Here is a 16,134-nt window from a genome sequence, read left to right as displayed (position 1 = left end):
ATGAGTTGGCATCCATTGCGGAAGCTCAAGCGGTAGCAGCCGCAACAAACGCGTCCCTTATTTGTTTTGTTATTTATTTATTTTTTGAGGGATACAAGACCCCCCCCAACAAAAAAAAAAAATGTTCCTATCTATCTTGGGAGAAGAGGGCGTCGATGTTGTCCGTCGAAAAAAAAAAAACCTATGTTGCAAACGTCCCCCACCCTCACATCTATACATATTTGTATGTGTTTACGGTAGCGGAAGTCGTTTGTCAATAAATCAGTAACATTAAGTTGGGAGAAAAAAAACCTGGTGCGACGAACGAAGGGGACGGAAACTGGCCGGCAGTCGACACGGCCGATATCAGAGACGATGAAGATGAACTGCTATCTGTGTGTGTGTATGTGTGTTGTTGCTTTAACCTATTTCCAACCGACGTGATTTTTTTTTTTTTCAAAGGCATAACGGTTGAAAAAAAAAAAAAAGGAAAAAAAAAGCTCCTCCGCCAAGATGTTCCATGTTCCGCATCGCTGTTTTAAAAGCCTTTTTGTATGCGTGTGAGCGCGCGCTGAGCGGCTAGTGGGAGGGTGGCACTCATAACTCAAAAAAAAAAAGAAGAGCCCCAACATTCCACATGATTCATTTTTAAAAATTTAATTTTCTTTGAGCTGTTGATCAACCCAATAGCTGACACGTCTTTTCTTTTCCCAGCCGATTTGTCAAACAGATTGAACCAGAACAAATTTCAAACATCTTTTTTTTTTTTTTTTAAGCTTTCTTCGATTTAAAAATTTTTATTTTTCTTCCTTTGAAATCGAAGGAGATTTATTTTTTTATTTTTAGCTATTAAAAAAAAAAAGGGGCTCGTTTTTTTTTGGAATGCGAGTGTGACGATCCGCCGTCAAACACCCCAAGTGCTTTCTACGGATACGGATCGAATATTATCACGCGTTCCGATCACGTTTCAAACGATGTGTGGCAAGCTCGTAACCTTTCAGCATCTCATATGGTTCCAGGCCATCGTGTAGCGATCGAGTGCCAAACCCACCTACTGCGTTACGTGGCCATATTTCACGCTGTGGAACGGATGGGAAACGCGCGGGTCCCCGCTTCGGCTCCATCACGGATCACGGGTACCCACCATTCACACACACACACACACACGAGAGAGAGCGCTCGCACACATCAGTATTTACGTTTTATGATATAACACAGAGCGTGTAGGAGTACGTATAAATTGCAGGCCTAGTTAATAATATGAATAGAATAACAAGCATACCGAGGAGGTGAGTGTGCTGGTTGACGGCAAAGACGTTGATGCCGCGAGAAGGCAGGGCCTGTTGAGTGCAGTCGGCAACGCAGTGAGCTTCGGAGACGACCTTACGTTGGCCGGGCGGTACGATATGCTTCCAATTCGGATCGATGCCGACACTCAGCACGCCCGCGTCGTGATGTCTGTAAAGGAGGAAGCGAGAACGATGATGTTAGCATTTTTTTTTGTTGTTGTTGTTGTTGTTTTGTTTTTTCTTTAATTCACCCGTGAAACAAAACAATTTGCCACCGTCTGATGGTGTTGGACAAAACAAAAAACAACGTCATCGAAATTGGGAACGGAAGGCAAAAGAAAAAAAAAAAAAAAAAAAAAAAAAAAAAAAAAAGAGGGATATGGTTGAGCGGTCATCTCGTCCGCATTATTCTCGGTGTCCGATGACATGCCCATCTGGGGTACTTTTAAATTTTGGCTGATAGACGTCATACATTGACCGCAAAAGAAGAAGAAAAAAAATAAATAAGAGATTTGAAGTCATAAACAAAAGAGCAGTGAAAAGGATGAAAGTGTAACAGTAGCAGAGTAGACGGAACAGATGACAATGAGACCATCTGTTCCAAAATGAAACTGGATCTTTTTCTTATTTCGATAGTAGTCCTCGTTTTTTTTTTTTTTTTTTTTTAAGCGCAAAAAAACTGGGCGCCAGTCTCTTCTTCTTTTTTTTTTTTTTTAATGAGAAGAACAGAAGGGCTTATTCGTGTTACGACCCTCAACTCTTTTTTTTTTTTTTTTTTTTCTATTGGGACGTCGGCTTCAAACGATGACGAAGCCGAAGGATAGAGATCTAAAAGAAAGCACAAAAAATCGGCTCAAGAGAAAAAAAAAAAAAGACAAACGACTTGTTTCGTTTCTCCCGTGGCTGATGTTTTTGATTGGACCCACCCGCCGCATTTAGTGAAGCAGAAGAGAAACGATATACGTACACACAAAATCCCCCCGTAGTATACAAAATATAAGTACTACATATATCTATCTGCTCTCTCTCTCTCTCTCTCTCTATATATATATATACACCGTGTATACAATATAATAAAGTGAAGGCAGAACAAGAGAGATCAAAAACATTCCGGTCGGATGAAGTGGTTGAGTGTACTCTAGTAGAAAAATAGCAAAGGAGGAGGACCTTTTTTTTTATTATTATTATTTTCGCCCCTTCTACTCTGGTTGACGATAGAATGTGGAAGAATATCAAATAAAAAAGGGGGCAGGCCAATTGTCTTTTCGCCTTCTTTTGTTTTTTTTCTTTTTTTCTTCTTCATCTTTGATGTCTTCAAGAAGAAGAAGAAGAAGAAAAAAACACAACACCACTCTTTTTTTTTTTTTTTTTTGCCTTCTCGGTTGTTCTTGGATGTTTGTGTGTGTGTGTGTGTGTTGGGGAGGTATTTTTAAATTTTATTTTGGTGGCGGAATAAATTGTTCGTCGCTTTCCACAAAGTAAGGGAACATGGAGAAAAAGAATGCCAGTCGTACCTGAGTTGGGAAGTGTAGAAGAGTCGAAGGCCCGAGTGATCGACGATGCCGCTCTGCAGGTTCGGGTTGTCGTAGTGCGTCTCGAGCATGAAAAACTTGGCGCCGCCGGCCCGATTCATCGGATAGCCAGCCTCGGATGGGAACGTGAAACCCTTATTTGGTCAACAGCGAAAAGGCAACAAGGAAACGACGTACAACACAAAAGAAAAAAAAAAAAAAAGAGGAAAGATAAAAAGATTAATTTCTTTCTGGTTCTATCGACATTTGTCAATCTCTTATCGGATAATGCGAAACAACAATTTTTTGTTCTTTCTTATTACTAATGAAATAAATGGTCGGAACGGGATTTGAGTTAATCAACCACTAGCAAACCGGATATCTAATTTATATATATATACGTATATATATATATATTTTTTGTGAAGTAGGTATGCGTGTTGTTTTTATCACATACCTCGGAACCGGCTGTCCAGGCAACTACGACGTTGTTGCAGTTGAAAAACAAAGGCGGCATTGAAGGCTGATAGCATCGTGATCCCTCCGTGGCGGCCAGCACTTCGAAGACGCTCGGATCTCCCACGCATTCGTACACGTTCATGTGATGAACAAAAGGTTGGCTGCCTGCCGTGAACACGGGTTCGTACTGCCAATTACAAAAGAAAACGAAACAAGAAAAAAAAAAAAAATAAATAAATAAAGACTACGAGTTAGACAATCATCAATCACCGGCACTAATACAACACACAATAGCCAAAAAGTAAATGATTTTCGTGCGTCTTTTGTTTTTTTTTTTTGTTTTTTTTTTTTTTACTTACCCGAATCATGTGATGTTTACGATCGAGGGGCGGTAATTTAAAGATGCGACACCAGTGCAACGTGTCCTCATTCTCCGGAACGGAGACCTACACACGTTTCAAAGAATAAAAGGGGAAAAAAAAAAGGACAAACAATGAGTCAAGGAGTTAAGACACATTTGAATGATTCCCAATCACGAACGTCAAGGTTTTGTGGTAGAGATAACGACCCTTTTTCTTTCATCCTTTCTTTTTCAGTTTGTCCCATTGTGTTTCATTTGCGGTTGATGTAAAGATAAAAAAAAAAAAATGTCAAGAGTCAACGGGACTTAGGCCTACGGAATGGAGCCCTGAAAAACAAATTCAACGACCCACTACAAAAAAAAAACAAACAAACAACCCATCGTAAAATCGAAAGGAACGACTTCGGACCCCGACAAATAAAACACACGGCAAAGTAAGAAACGGAGTGAGGATGGCGGGAGTCCAAAATTTACACACAGACACACAGAGAGAAAAGAAAGAGAGTAATGCCATATAGTTTCAGCTGAAATCGATAGACATTGACGTAGGAAAATAGTCCTCTCTCCTTTTCGTCCGCTAGTTTCGTTTTCGCCCCCTTCAATCCCGTTGCTAAGACGGACGCCGGGGTCAAGAAAAAAACAAAAAAAGGCTATTCACTTCGTGATTGATGAGCGTTCAAACGTCAGGTTTATACAAGAGACTCGAAGAAGTAAAAAGAAAAAAAAAAAAAAAAACTTAAACTCACTGAAAACAAACTGAAATGGACTTTCTTCTTTTTCTCCTCCCCCCCCCCCCCCCCACTCAATTCGTTGACCTTATTTTACTCCCCTCTATACAAAACAAGACCGTGTTCTTTTGCACTCTCCATCGTATTGGAAAGGAAAAAAAAAAAAAAGAGCAAAAAGCAGCAGCAGTCCGGTTTTTTTTTCTTTTTTCTTTTGTACAAATCTTTAGCTCAATTTTCTATCACTATCCGCCTCATTTGCCTTTTTATCTGTCCTATTCTTTTGTGTCTGCGTGCGTGAGTTCGTGCACCGTGGTGCCCTATTGCTCCATGCTAATGTGGCCGTCTGTCTCTTTTTTTTTCTTTTCTTCCCCCCGTGCGTGACGACTGACGAGACCCCCATGAGTAATAGATTTTTAATTCATTTTATTTATTTATTTTTTTTTTTTTTTTTACCTGGTAGTTCCTTAAGTCCCAGACTTTGACGTCGGACGGTAGCTCGTCGTCGGCGAATTGCGAGCGATGCATCAGGTAGACGGGCTTGGAGCCGTGCGGGTTATTGGAGAAGGAAATGTCAGCATCCGACAGTGGATCGTTGGGTGAATAAGCGTACATCAACCACGACGTTGACACCTTTATGAAGTGGTTTAAATAATAATAAAAGAAAAAAGAAAAAGGGCTATGATTACACACCAATCGCTTTAGTAGGGATACACACACACATAGGAATTTTATTTAAAAAAAAAAAAAGGGGGGAGAGATCTTGTGTAATCGTTTTGCTTACCGTGATGTTAAGATCCTTGTCGTCGCAGGTGACGAGCTTGCGGCGGAATCGCATAACAGTGTGTGTCTCGTTCTCGTGAGCGCCGATCAAGTCGTAATCCTGTTGGGGATCCAATGAACTCCCGCCGTTGGGCAATCCGTGTCGATCCTATTAACCAAAGAGAAAACAAATGAAGGTCAATCAGACGACTATAAATAAACGTAACAGTTATTTTTTTTTATTTATTTTTTTTTTTTTGTTGTTGCTGTTGTTGATTGAAATGAAATGTTCGCTCGTGCTCGCTGGCAACAAGAAGACGATGGTAATTCGTGACGATGAGCCAATTAATCGAATCAAAAGTACTGATACGAAGCTTAGAGAAAAACCTATCAAGGTCTGAGATGTTTCTCTTGTACACACAGACACGCGAACTCGTAAGGTCATTAACTGTCTTAAGTCGGTGTAATACGATCTTCGTTAAGAGAACCTATCAGTTGTGATTTCAATGGCGGTGTGGTGCGGCCGCACGCACGTTCGTGATGGCGCCGGATGAAAGGCAATTCAAATAAGAAAAAAAGACAAAAAAAAAACAAAAATAGGCTCAATCAATGCGTTTTCTGTGTGTGTGTGTGTGTACGTGTCTTAGTTGAAGCCGACCGTGTGCGCTTTAGTCATTAGACTGCATAATACGCATTGAATGCCTTCCGGCTGTGACCTAACAATGGCCACCTTTTCTTTTTATTTATTTTTTTTTCTATTCCGCCGCACCCGCACCGCCCGTCAGAGCGCAAAGGCCGTGCGTTCTCGTTTTCTTTTCTTCTCTTCAATCAACGTTGAAAACTCTTTTGTCAACTTCAGGCTGACAAATTGATTGAAACGGACGTCAACGAGTCAAACGACCCCTTTGCATTATTTATAGTTCTTCTTTTGTATACGAAACTCTTGAGTGTGCGCGTGTGTGTGTGTGTGTGTTTCTGTTTGTGCATTCACTTTCAAAACTGGCTGTTAGCCAAATGTATTCACATAAGCTTCACTGTTTTCATCCGGATAGCTCCGGTAGGTCCTTATACATTTTTTTTTTTTGTCCAAAAAAAAAAAAAAATGCGTGTGGGAACAAAAACAGACTCCCTTATTTTTTATTTTGGCTTATTGCTTATATGTCTAACTACGAAATAGAAAAAAAAAAAAAAAATCTCTGTTTGAATCAGTCTCCTGGAAATAATAAAATGTTCGTCATTGAAATTTGTGTGGCCACCCAGGTTTCGCCCTTATTATTACTTATTTCCTCTCCTTTTTTTTTTTTTTTTATTTTTAAATGCCCACCCCATAGTTGAGATTGTATATTTTATATGACACGCAGAGACAGTAGTAATAGCAAGGGGGAGGGGGGGGGGTTAACAAAATTTCTCAAATAGAAATCAACTAGCTATATTGTAGATATACAATGTCTATACATTGCATAACTAGAATTCAATGCGCTTCGCCGGAGTTTGACGTAACTACAACGTAACGCAGCAGGAGCAAAACCTTTTACATGAACGGAGGGGAGGAAAAAGAAAAAGATAAAAAAAAAAAGAAAAGAAAAAAGGAGGGAGGCTGCTGGTGGATTTGTCACAATTGAGAAAGACTGACTGGTATATATATATATATATATATATATATGTATATATGTGTGTATGTCCTGCGGATCTAACACGATAACAAGCCGGGGCTTTTCTTGTTTCTTGACTGGCCACCCTGCAGGCCCCTCTGCAAGCCACGAACATCGACGAAGGGGATTCGTGTTCTTTTCTCCCCTCAAGGCTCTAATGTCGTCGTCATCTTCGTCATCCATTCGTTCCCTCAGAACAACTCCCTCCCCCCTCTCCCGAAAAAAAAAAAAAATAAATAAAATGACGTCGTCGGTCGTCAACGATCCCGAGTCGCCCGTCACCCGCGCTCAACTCTAATCATCTTATCCCTTATATCCTATATATCATATTCTTTCTTTCTTTTTTTTGTTCAAAGTCTCCCACTGGGCGTGCACATACACTCGAGAAAGAAGAAGAAGAAGAAGAGGAAACGACATAATGTTATTGAATGTAAAAGGACAGTAAGAACCCTAGTGGTCCGTGCTCGTGGCATCAGATCATCAACGACAGATAGATATATACGGCAGAACGGAGAAACGATGGTGCGTTCGTGACGTTGTGGGCCAAACTGGAAGGCAAACGCCATGGGGGAGGTAACAATGTGAAATTGTTAAAAAAAAATACATTTTTTTTTTTTTTTTTTGATTTCTTATCTAGATTATATTTTTGATAATAGCCCTAACGTTTAGATTTGATATTTTGAAATTGAATAGATTTTTTTTTTTTTTTTTTTTTTTCCTACTTTCAAATTGACGAGCGCACTTGGAAAATAAGAATTCGTTGGGGTGGAAATGATTCGTCCACATGGTCGGATGCATCCAACAACTTGGGCATGTGAACGAGAGCTGGATGGCGTTGATGCGGTCAGCACGCCGCCCTTCCCAACGTCCGCGCGCTAATACACATAACCCTCCCCCGCTTGAGATTTCGAGTGTTTAAAGCTGATTCGGAATTGATGGCAACTTACTAAGAATCTGGGAATACAATAATAAAAAAAAAAAAAAAAAAAAAAAGAGGGAGAAGTCACAGCAACTGAGAGATAACTAAAGGCCCCCATGCTGAATTTATTTAAGATTATTTTTTCCCAAAATAAAAAAAAAAAAAAAAAAAACCCCGGCCAGTTGTAGTGTGGTGGCCGCGCTATCAGCGATCAACCGAGGTCAGTCGTAAAGTCCATCAAACCCAATCTATGGGTGGTATATTATTTAGATAGGAGCGGTCGGGTTTGAATAAAGCAATCACCAGGGGCCATCTTTAACCTCTCTCCGACTATCTCCTTTTTTTTTTCTTCTTCTCTCCCTGCAGTGAGGACCTAAGAGAAGTCTGCCTTCCTTTTTTTTTTCCCCAACAAAATATTATAGTGTATATATCCGAGAGAGAGAGAGAGAGAGACAGAGGGACGGTGGTGCCGTCATAACAGTGGCTCACACACAGCATCAGACCAAGAGACTCGGGCGTAGAAACTCATTTCGGTTAAGGCATTTTTTTTTTTTTTTTAAAGCAAGAAAAGAAAAAAAAAATAAAAAATAAGAAGCTCTTAGGGTCGTTGTAAGCGCTCCGTGGTGTAAAGGCCTCACTTTCATTTCATTTTCGACTCTCCCATGAGTTAGAGTTCGTCTTTGCTAACCGGTGCCCTTCGTCGTTGCACACACACACACACACACACATAACCAGAGCCCTTCTCTTACCAATCTCCGGTGTGTGTGTGTGTGTGTGTATGTTTGTTAGCTAGGAGACGCGTTTCTAGCATCACCTCCTGCTGCTTATTTACGAGCCATGCTATGTATGTGCGTCGGTTCCGTTCGTTTGGCTAGTCGTCCGTTGCCCCGTTTCTAAAAATATTAAAAAAACACCCACCTTATTCCCCCCTCTCTCTCTCTCTCTCTCTCAAAAAAAAAAAAAAAGGAGACTCTTTGCTTTTCATCCTTGATGAGATGGCCCTTTTCTTACCCAACACCCACCACAGTTCCTTGTTGGTTACTACGTATGTATATATATGTTTTCTTCTTCTTCTTCTTCCCCTTTTTTTTTTTTCATTGTACAAGCATTCGTAACGCTTCCAAGGAGTCGGAGAATGAGAGCTAACGATTAGACTCGACTAATAAGAAAACGGCCCAGCCAGTTTCTCTGTGTGAAATGTTCTGCGTGAAATGAAGTCGTAAACATGGAACACTTGCAATGTCTTCTCTTCTTTTTCTTCAGGGAAAAAAATTTTGTTTCTTTTTTTTTTTATACTCGTGTCATCAATCAATAATGACGAGTGTTTTTCTTCTTTACGTATGGAAATAAAATTTTAAAAAAAAGAGAGGGAAGGCGAAAGCGTCACACGGTGAAGTGCGTATTGTTAATGCGAATGATATGTATATAACATCTGTTCCACGGCTAAGGCGTAAAATTCACAAAAAAAAATAAAATAAAATGAGAAGAAAAAAAAAAACAAAAAAAAAAAACGTTTCATCCAATTTTGGAGTGGAGAGAGAAAAATGAAATCGGAGCTGCTGCCACGTGACGCCAAGTCGTGCGGGCTGCTAATCAACTCCGCAAGGAGCTGATCTCAATTTTTCTTTTTTTTTTTTTTTTTTTTACTCCTCACATTTCTGCATTTCTCGCCTTTCACAGTTTTTCTTTCCTCCCCATTTCTTGTGTTTTTTTTTTTTTTTGCGACAGAGATTGCCATAACAATCAACGTTAAACAAAAAACAAAAAAAAAATACGCCTCAGGTTTAATCTTTCCGTGTCGACCGAGATTTGTTTTTTTAAAAATGTCGGCTTCAAACCGAATGTCATGAAGTACGTTTACGAGCATGTAATTTTTTTTTTTTTTTTTTTTTTTGCCTTTCCCCCCGTGTTGAATTGTCGAAAATTTGGAGAGCCTCGAGAACCTTAAAAAAAAAAAAAAAAAAAAAAAAGGAGAAGCATCCAGTCTAACAAAGGGATTTTTGGACGTGAACGTTAAGTTACTATGTCGACAAAAAAAAAAAGAAAAAAGAAAGAGACCTGAGAAAAGAGCGAAGCTAATTGAGTATATCTACTTACTCCTGTGAAGCGTTTTTTTTTTTTTTTTGAGCCAGGACAAAATGCCAAAAGTAAAAAAAAAAAAAAAAAAAAAAGGCACAACAGGCCGTGAAAAAGAAAATCGAATAGAAAAAAAACCTATTTTTTTTTTTACTTTCGTCTGCGTGAATGTGAAAGGCACAAAAGAGACGAACGGAAAAGGAAAAAAAAAAAGAAAAAAAAAGGGGGTTCGATAGTTGAAAATAGAAAGCGCACGTCTCTATGCTCAACAAGTACCTCATTACATTCGGAGGCTACATCCAATTATAGAGGCGGATCCTTGTCAGCCTCTTATAGACACACTCTTAAGAGCGCTGGCAAAGATATCCGTGAAGAGTTCGGATAGTATACCAAAAAAAAAAATAAAATAAAAATAAAAAACTGTTATCCGAAAGGAAAAGAGATGTGCCACTATATTCTCCGAAATAGCCTTCAGCAAAACGTCTGAATTATCAATCTGTATCGCTCCTATTTACGTGGGCATCTCAACTTCTTTCCCTCATTCTTGTCTAACTTTCAGCTTCATCAGTTATTCATCTCGTGCGCACGCCAAAGTGGCGAAACATCAGCAAAAGGGGGAAGTAAAGAAAAAAAAAAAAAAAAAAAAAGTAGTATAGGACAAGCGACAGCCGACTGATGGGCGACGGCCATCACAATCCTAACAGCTCTTCTATATGGCACTCGAGTGTCTCCTCATCCATCTCTTTTTCTATTTTTTTTTTTTCTTTTTGGTGCTGCTGCTGCTGCTGCTGCTGCAAACTCGTCGTTTATTGACAGCTGCTCTACAGATACACAACAACACACGGCTATCAGTGGACAGGCCTCTTCACTTCATCTTCACTTTGGAGAGAGAGAGAGAGAGAGAGAGAGAGAAAGCTCTGCAGGATCCCCCTCCGTGCACGTATCCGTCTACACCTGGGACTGCGCTGGGCGAAAGGAAGAGGAGCAATGATTTCGTAACTCATCGTCAGATGTGCACTCACTTATTCTAATTCTCTTTTTTGCAATCTGGCCGTGCACTCCAGCCGGTTCTTTTTTTTTTCAGCATGTTAAACGTTTTTGAAAGCCTACGCTGGTTGCGCTATTCGATCCGCGCCGTTTTTATTCTACTCAATTAAGAATGATATCCCCCCCCCCCCTCTTATTTCTTTGTTCTTTTGAAACTCTTAAAGCTATTGATGATTTACGAGGATCAATCTCTTTTTTTCCCTTCATCCCCCCTCTTTTTCTTTCTAGATAAAATGAGACTTGACGGGGGACCAGGTATATATATATATATATATATATATACCGTATACACATAACTCTTTAAATGAAAGGGTGTGCGCGCACGCTGAACGGGGGGTCTCTCTCTCTCTCTCTCTCTCTCTCTCTACTCCGTTGTGTTTTCTTTCTTCTTTTAAAAGATAAAGCAAATGAGAAAAGTGGCAAGACGAAGGGTAAACAATGGATGCATTTCCCCTCCATATACAGTGGGAAATGATGATGAGGAAAACCATCATGCCGTCATGTTCTCGTACATCCTTATTCAAGCGCAAAAAAAAAAAAGATATTTATACCTGTCTTCTTATTGTCTGTCTATTCCATTTATTTTTCCCTTTTTCATACGACGAATGAAAAAAAAAAAAAAAAAAAAAAGGAGCGGAAATAACAAAATGGGCAAGTGGCTTCTTGTTTAAATTGTTGGTACATCACTCGCTAGAACGGCGTTTGTTGTGAGGGGCGTGTTATAATGTAACGTGGATCCCGTGTTTTGACGACACATCATGCGATCCCTTTTCAAGTGTATACAAAACACATGCCGGTAACTTATATACGCAGGTATAATTACTTTTGTTTTTTTTTTTTACCCCCCCCCCCCCCCCCAACTCAGGCTCTTACTGGCGGATGGAAACGAAATGGGCACGTCCGGAAATGCTCCATTCCTCGTTTTGGTGTGTGTGTGTGTGTGTGTGTGTCGCGCCTGATATACGTTATATATACAACGTACAAAATGCCGAGAAGAGTCTAGTGCCATCAGCGCAACATCCTCCAAACCAGCCCCCAAATTCGTTCTGTTTGGCTTAATGACTCGTCTCATTTTCCTTCCCTATTTTTTATATACGTATATATTTTGTCTTATTGTTATTTTTTGCTTGTCTCTTCCGTTTCTTTTTTTTTTTTTCGCTTTGGCTCCATCCCACCCTCGCCCTTTGTCATCCGCATCACATAATGGTGTACATATACTGTATATATATTTTTTTTTCCTGTTTACTCTGCGAGAAAACAGGAGCTTCTTATGATTATTTGTCTTTATTTCGTTTTTGCGTCCCTTCTCATTTGTTGTTAAAAGAGGGGGGGGGGACAATGGGCGGAGTAAAATAGAAGGGGGGGGGGGTTCGTTAATGATGATGAAATGAGACGCGCCAGGCCCGCTGACATTCGTGTCGCCGTTGTTGACAAACGGAACACAATGTCTAAGCGGGAAAAAAAAAAAAAAAAAAAAAAATATGTCGAGAGAGGGGCAAAGCTTTTAAGCCGTGAAGAAAAGAAAAAAAAAAAAAAAATTAGTGTGACGCATTATAGAGAATTCAGAAGATTGGCTCGTTAATTGTGCTTGGCATTGTTTCCTTCTCTCATCTCGGTGATATTGATAGCGTAGACAACGTTAGGCGTAGAAAACGAAGCAGACCGGGCCAGAACGATCAAATTGGAGGTAACATAAACAAGCCACCAACATGTATAATGAGCGCCTGCGAGCAAAACGTTTGATAAACATGGCGAATCACGGGTGTACGTTCGATGGCAATCATTGACCCCTATCTGCACGACTCGAGATAAGAAAAAAAAAAAAAAAAAAGATATACAAGAATTTTGTCGGTTTTTTTTTTTTTTTTTTTTTTTTTTTTTAATGAAGTTCTTTGGGTGTGTACTTCAGCCAGCTCCAATCGCCGTTCTGCGAGCTCTTTAAATGAGTACTATTGACGAGAACGAACGAGCTATCTAGTCTCTCCGCGAAGTTTCATTTTTTTAATGGCCGGTCATCACCGCGGCCATGATCGAAACATTAAAGAAAAAAAAAAAAAAAAAAAAAAAAAAAAAGGGGGAAAAAAAAACAAACATTGGGCGAATCAATACGTTCCTTTATGATTTAACGCCGAGTCCCGCGTTCGCTAACAAAAATAAATGAGCAGATCAGATGACGTAAGAGTACGGATTCATTCCGTTTTTGTTTTTGTTTTTTCCTCAAAGTAATTAAGTCAAAATGAATAACAAAATGCGTTTCGCAATGTCTGATTTTTCAAGCCAAACATGATTTTCTCTAGTGGCCTCGCTCTCCATCGACATTTCTGCGCTAACACTTGTCCGTTTTCTTTTTATTAAAATGAGTGGTTTAGTATTACGTTCGGGCAAAATTACAAGTCGAGCGGGAGCTGCGTTCAATGCAGGGCACGTCCCAAGTTCCCCCCTAAAAAAAAAAAAAAAAAAAGCCGAGTGAAGTCGGCCGCTCAATGGCGTCGGCTAGTGTCTATATGGCGGCAGCTGCAGTCGATTAGCACATATGAATGACAATAGGTTTGGAGGAGATGTAGAAAAAAAAGTGGGGAAAAAACAAAACAAAACAAAAACAAAATAGTAAGGGTCCCTGTTATTTTGGTGTTTCCATCGTTTACGTCCGAGATGCTGCGGGCCTCGTGTACCGCTAAGTCAAAAACGAACATGCAAAGAACAACAACACGGCAACCAATATATAAGAGAAAATGCTTAAAAGTCGGTGCTTTCGATGCTGTAGAAGGGATGGCGCGCGCGCGTGTGTGTGTGTGTGTGTGTGCAGACGTCACACACACACACACACACACATAGACGTAGATTTCATAGAGCTATTTAGGAGATTTGAACGATGAGCCGATGGCAAATCGAGCATGCAGCCCGCGTGTCTCGTTCCATCATCATCAACGGCGCTGATTGTTGCTGATGTGTGTTTGCGTGAGAAGGTGAGCGGCGACCTTTTTCGGGACGGCCGGTTCGGCATTTGCCAGACGGACGTTTTGTTTTGTTTTTCTTCCAACAACGGACAAACAATCGATGTTCGTAAATTCTTTCTTTTGGGGGCCCCCACTCGAGGGCTTAACGTGAGCAAAATAGCAAACCCCCAAAATGTCGGGAAAGAGCGGCCAAAAAGGAGACAGGTGCTCTTTGCGTGTGCGCCTTTTTTGTTTTAAAAATAAAGAAGAAAAAAAAAACGTGACCGTGAGTCTCGTTGTTTTTTTGTTTTTGTTTTGTATAGCGTACAACTGCACATAGCCCTCGGACTGCTGGTTTATAAAAAGAGAGGGATAAACGAGAGGAGGAGGGGGGAGACCCTTCTCTTATTTATTTATTTATTTTTTTTTTTTCCAATCGCCGTAGGAAAATAATCAGATGCAAATCAGATGCAAATGATGATGCCGGAGCGCCCCCAAAGTGATTTTTCAATCACTCCCGCCCCGTGTTCGCTTGCCTCAACTTGTAAACCGTTCACGCGTGTGCACCCACCTTTCTATCGCTTCCTCCTATTTGAATATTACCAGCTCTTTTTTTTTTTTCTTCTTATTCTTAATGTAATTTTTTTCTCTCTCTTTTTTGGTCTTCCACTTTCCTATTTATTTATTTATCTATTTTTTTTTTTTTTTTTACTCTCGTTTCTCTTCGTTTTTTTTTTGTCTGTGTTCGTCTAACCCCCTAAATAACAATACCAAGTTCGTGTTTCTGTTTGCTGGCTCCAAACAACAAAGGCTAATTAAGAATGGGGTCCCTATATAGCTATTGGCTTTCGTGGGTCTCCACGTAGATATCCGTCTTCTAGCGCGCACAAAACTGTTCTCTCTCCCCCCCCCCCCCCCCTCCCTTTCGTTTTATCTCGTCTTCGTTAAAGGTTGCACCGGCAGCAGCAAAAGACCAACAACAACAAAAAAAAAATAAATGCAAATGATCTCTTTGCTTGGATGTCGAAAGGTAAGCCAAAAAAAAAAAAAAAAAAGAAAATGAAAAGAAAAAAAAAAGAGAAAAAACCAATCAACCTCCGCTCCGGAGGGGGGCTTTCGACTTCATATTGCCTTTAAGGGCCTTCATTTTAAATGAATCTGTTAAGAAAGAAACAAAAAGGAAAACATCGTAATACCCCGCCTATTCTAACCTTCTTCTCTCCCAATCATTCCCGCTATTTTTTTTTTTTTTTTTGCTTTCCGTGTGTGTGTGTGTGTGTGTGTGTTACACTCACCTGAGTTTACAATCAGCCTTCTAGCCCCCCCCCCCCTTCAATTTCTTCTTTCTCTTTTTCTTTTTTTTTTTTTTTGTTTTCTTCTTTTGACTTGTTGGCTGTGTGTGGGTTAACAAGAAACGCCGATCAAAGAGGAAAAAGAGCCAATTTGTTAAAGCAAAGCGAACGAGATGGAGAGATCGATATCGACTGCATCGACACACACACACACAACGATAGCGACAGAGAGATTGAACAAGAGCGGCCCTGTTTGTTTATTTCAATTCTGCGCTCCCAAATTGCCAAGATTGGCGCTGTTCGCGTGTGCGCGTCTGTCGAGCTATTTAGTGCACATTTCGGCCCAAGAGTTCACGATCACGAATTCACGGTGCGGTGCGCACGAGTTGCCCCCGAGACGGCCGATATTCAAAAAAAAAAAAAAAAAAAAAAAAAAAGCGTTACCATGGACTACTATGCAAAACAGATGACGTCCTTTCCACTTGTCTTATGCGTGCTGAAAGAAAAAAAAAAAGGGGTAGAGCGAGGAGAGAAGAGAGCGAAGAGACGCGAGGGAGGGGAAGAGATATTAACATTACAGCGTGAATCAGCGCTTAGTGGCATCGCTCCCGATAGATCGGGTACAGAGGCAAAAAGGCAAACACGGTGGGACTTTGTTATGTACAACATTCCTGCTCATTTATTTTCTGCTTCATCTTGTTGTTGTTGTTGATGTTGTCGTGTTATAGGTTTTCTCGTTGTTTGTCAACTTCAAAAAAAAGGTAGAGAAGGCGACCATCTATCCGTTGTGTGTGTCTTTTCACGTTGAAATAGAAAAAAAAAAAAGAAGAAAATTTCAAAGTCAAAGTCAAAAAAAGATAAAGGATCTGTACGATATAGCCGGTGCACCCCCTCCTTAAAAAAAAAAAAAAAAAGAATAACGAGGATAAGAGCCGAAAAGACACGACCATGTTTCAGGTCTGCTACAAAACCTGGGCCGTCGCTATCAATTGGTCTGATCCATCTGTCACGAGGAATTTCTACATTTTTTTTTTTTTTCTTTTAAAAAACTAAGTCCGTCGTCAACCTCTTCTATTTGAATGAAGAGGACAAAAGGAACGAGAGAGAAAGAGAGAGAGAGATGCAT

The 16,134-nt window shown here is 40.2% G+C and overlaps 2 protein-coding genes across 2 annotated transcripts in view; both read right to left on the bottom strand.

Annotated features, from left to right (window-relative positions):
* Window positions 1-12,444, bottom strand: part of LOC130686578 (ADP-ribosylation factor-like protein 6-interacting protein 6) — a 33,424-nt gene extending 20,980 nt beyond the window's left edge. The window contains exon 1 of the mRNA XM_057509699.2: window positions 12,435-12,444. The gene's annotated coding sequence lies outside the window, so the exon portion shown is untranslated. The remainder of the gene's footprint in view (window positions 1-12,434) is intronic.
* The window catches only part of LOC130686566 (MOXD1 homolog 2-like), a 42,098-nt gene that overhangs the window by 3,778 nt on the left and 22,186 nt on the right, over window positions 1-16,134 (bottom strand). Inside the window, exons 3-8 of the mRNA XM_057509682.2 lie at window positions 5,109-5,255; window positions 4,781-4,957; window positions 3,598-3,684; window positions 3,237-3,425; window positions 2,783-2,934; window positions 1,262-1,437 (exon numbers count right to left, since the gene is read on the bottom strand). Of these exons, the coding sequence (XP_057365665.1) occupies window positions 1,262-1,437; window positions 2,783-2,934; window positions 3,237-3,425; window positions 3,598-3,684; window positions 4,781-4,957; window positions 5,109-5,255 (928 nt within the window). The remainder of the gene's footprint in view (window positions 1-1,261; window positions 1,438-2,782; window positions 2,935-3,236; window positions 3,426-3,597; window positions 3,685-4,780; window positions 4,958-5,108; window positions 5,256-16,134) is intronic.

This window comes from Daphnia carinata, chromosome 2, assembly GCF_022539665.2.
Source record: "Daphnia carinata strain CSIRO-1 chromosome 2, CSIRO_AGI_Dcar_HiC_V3, whole genome shotgun sequence".
Lineage (NCBI taxonomy): Eukaryota > Metazoa > Arthropoda > Branchiopoda > Diplostraca > Daphniidae > Daphnia > Daphnia carinata.
Note: the sequence above shows the minus strand (reverse complement) of the source record. Positions and strands in the feature narration are given on the sequence as shown.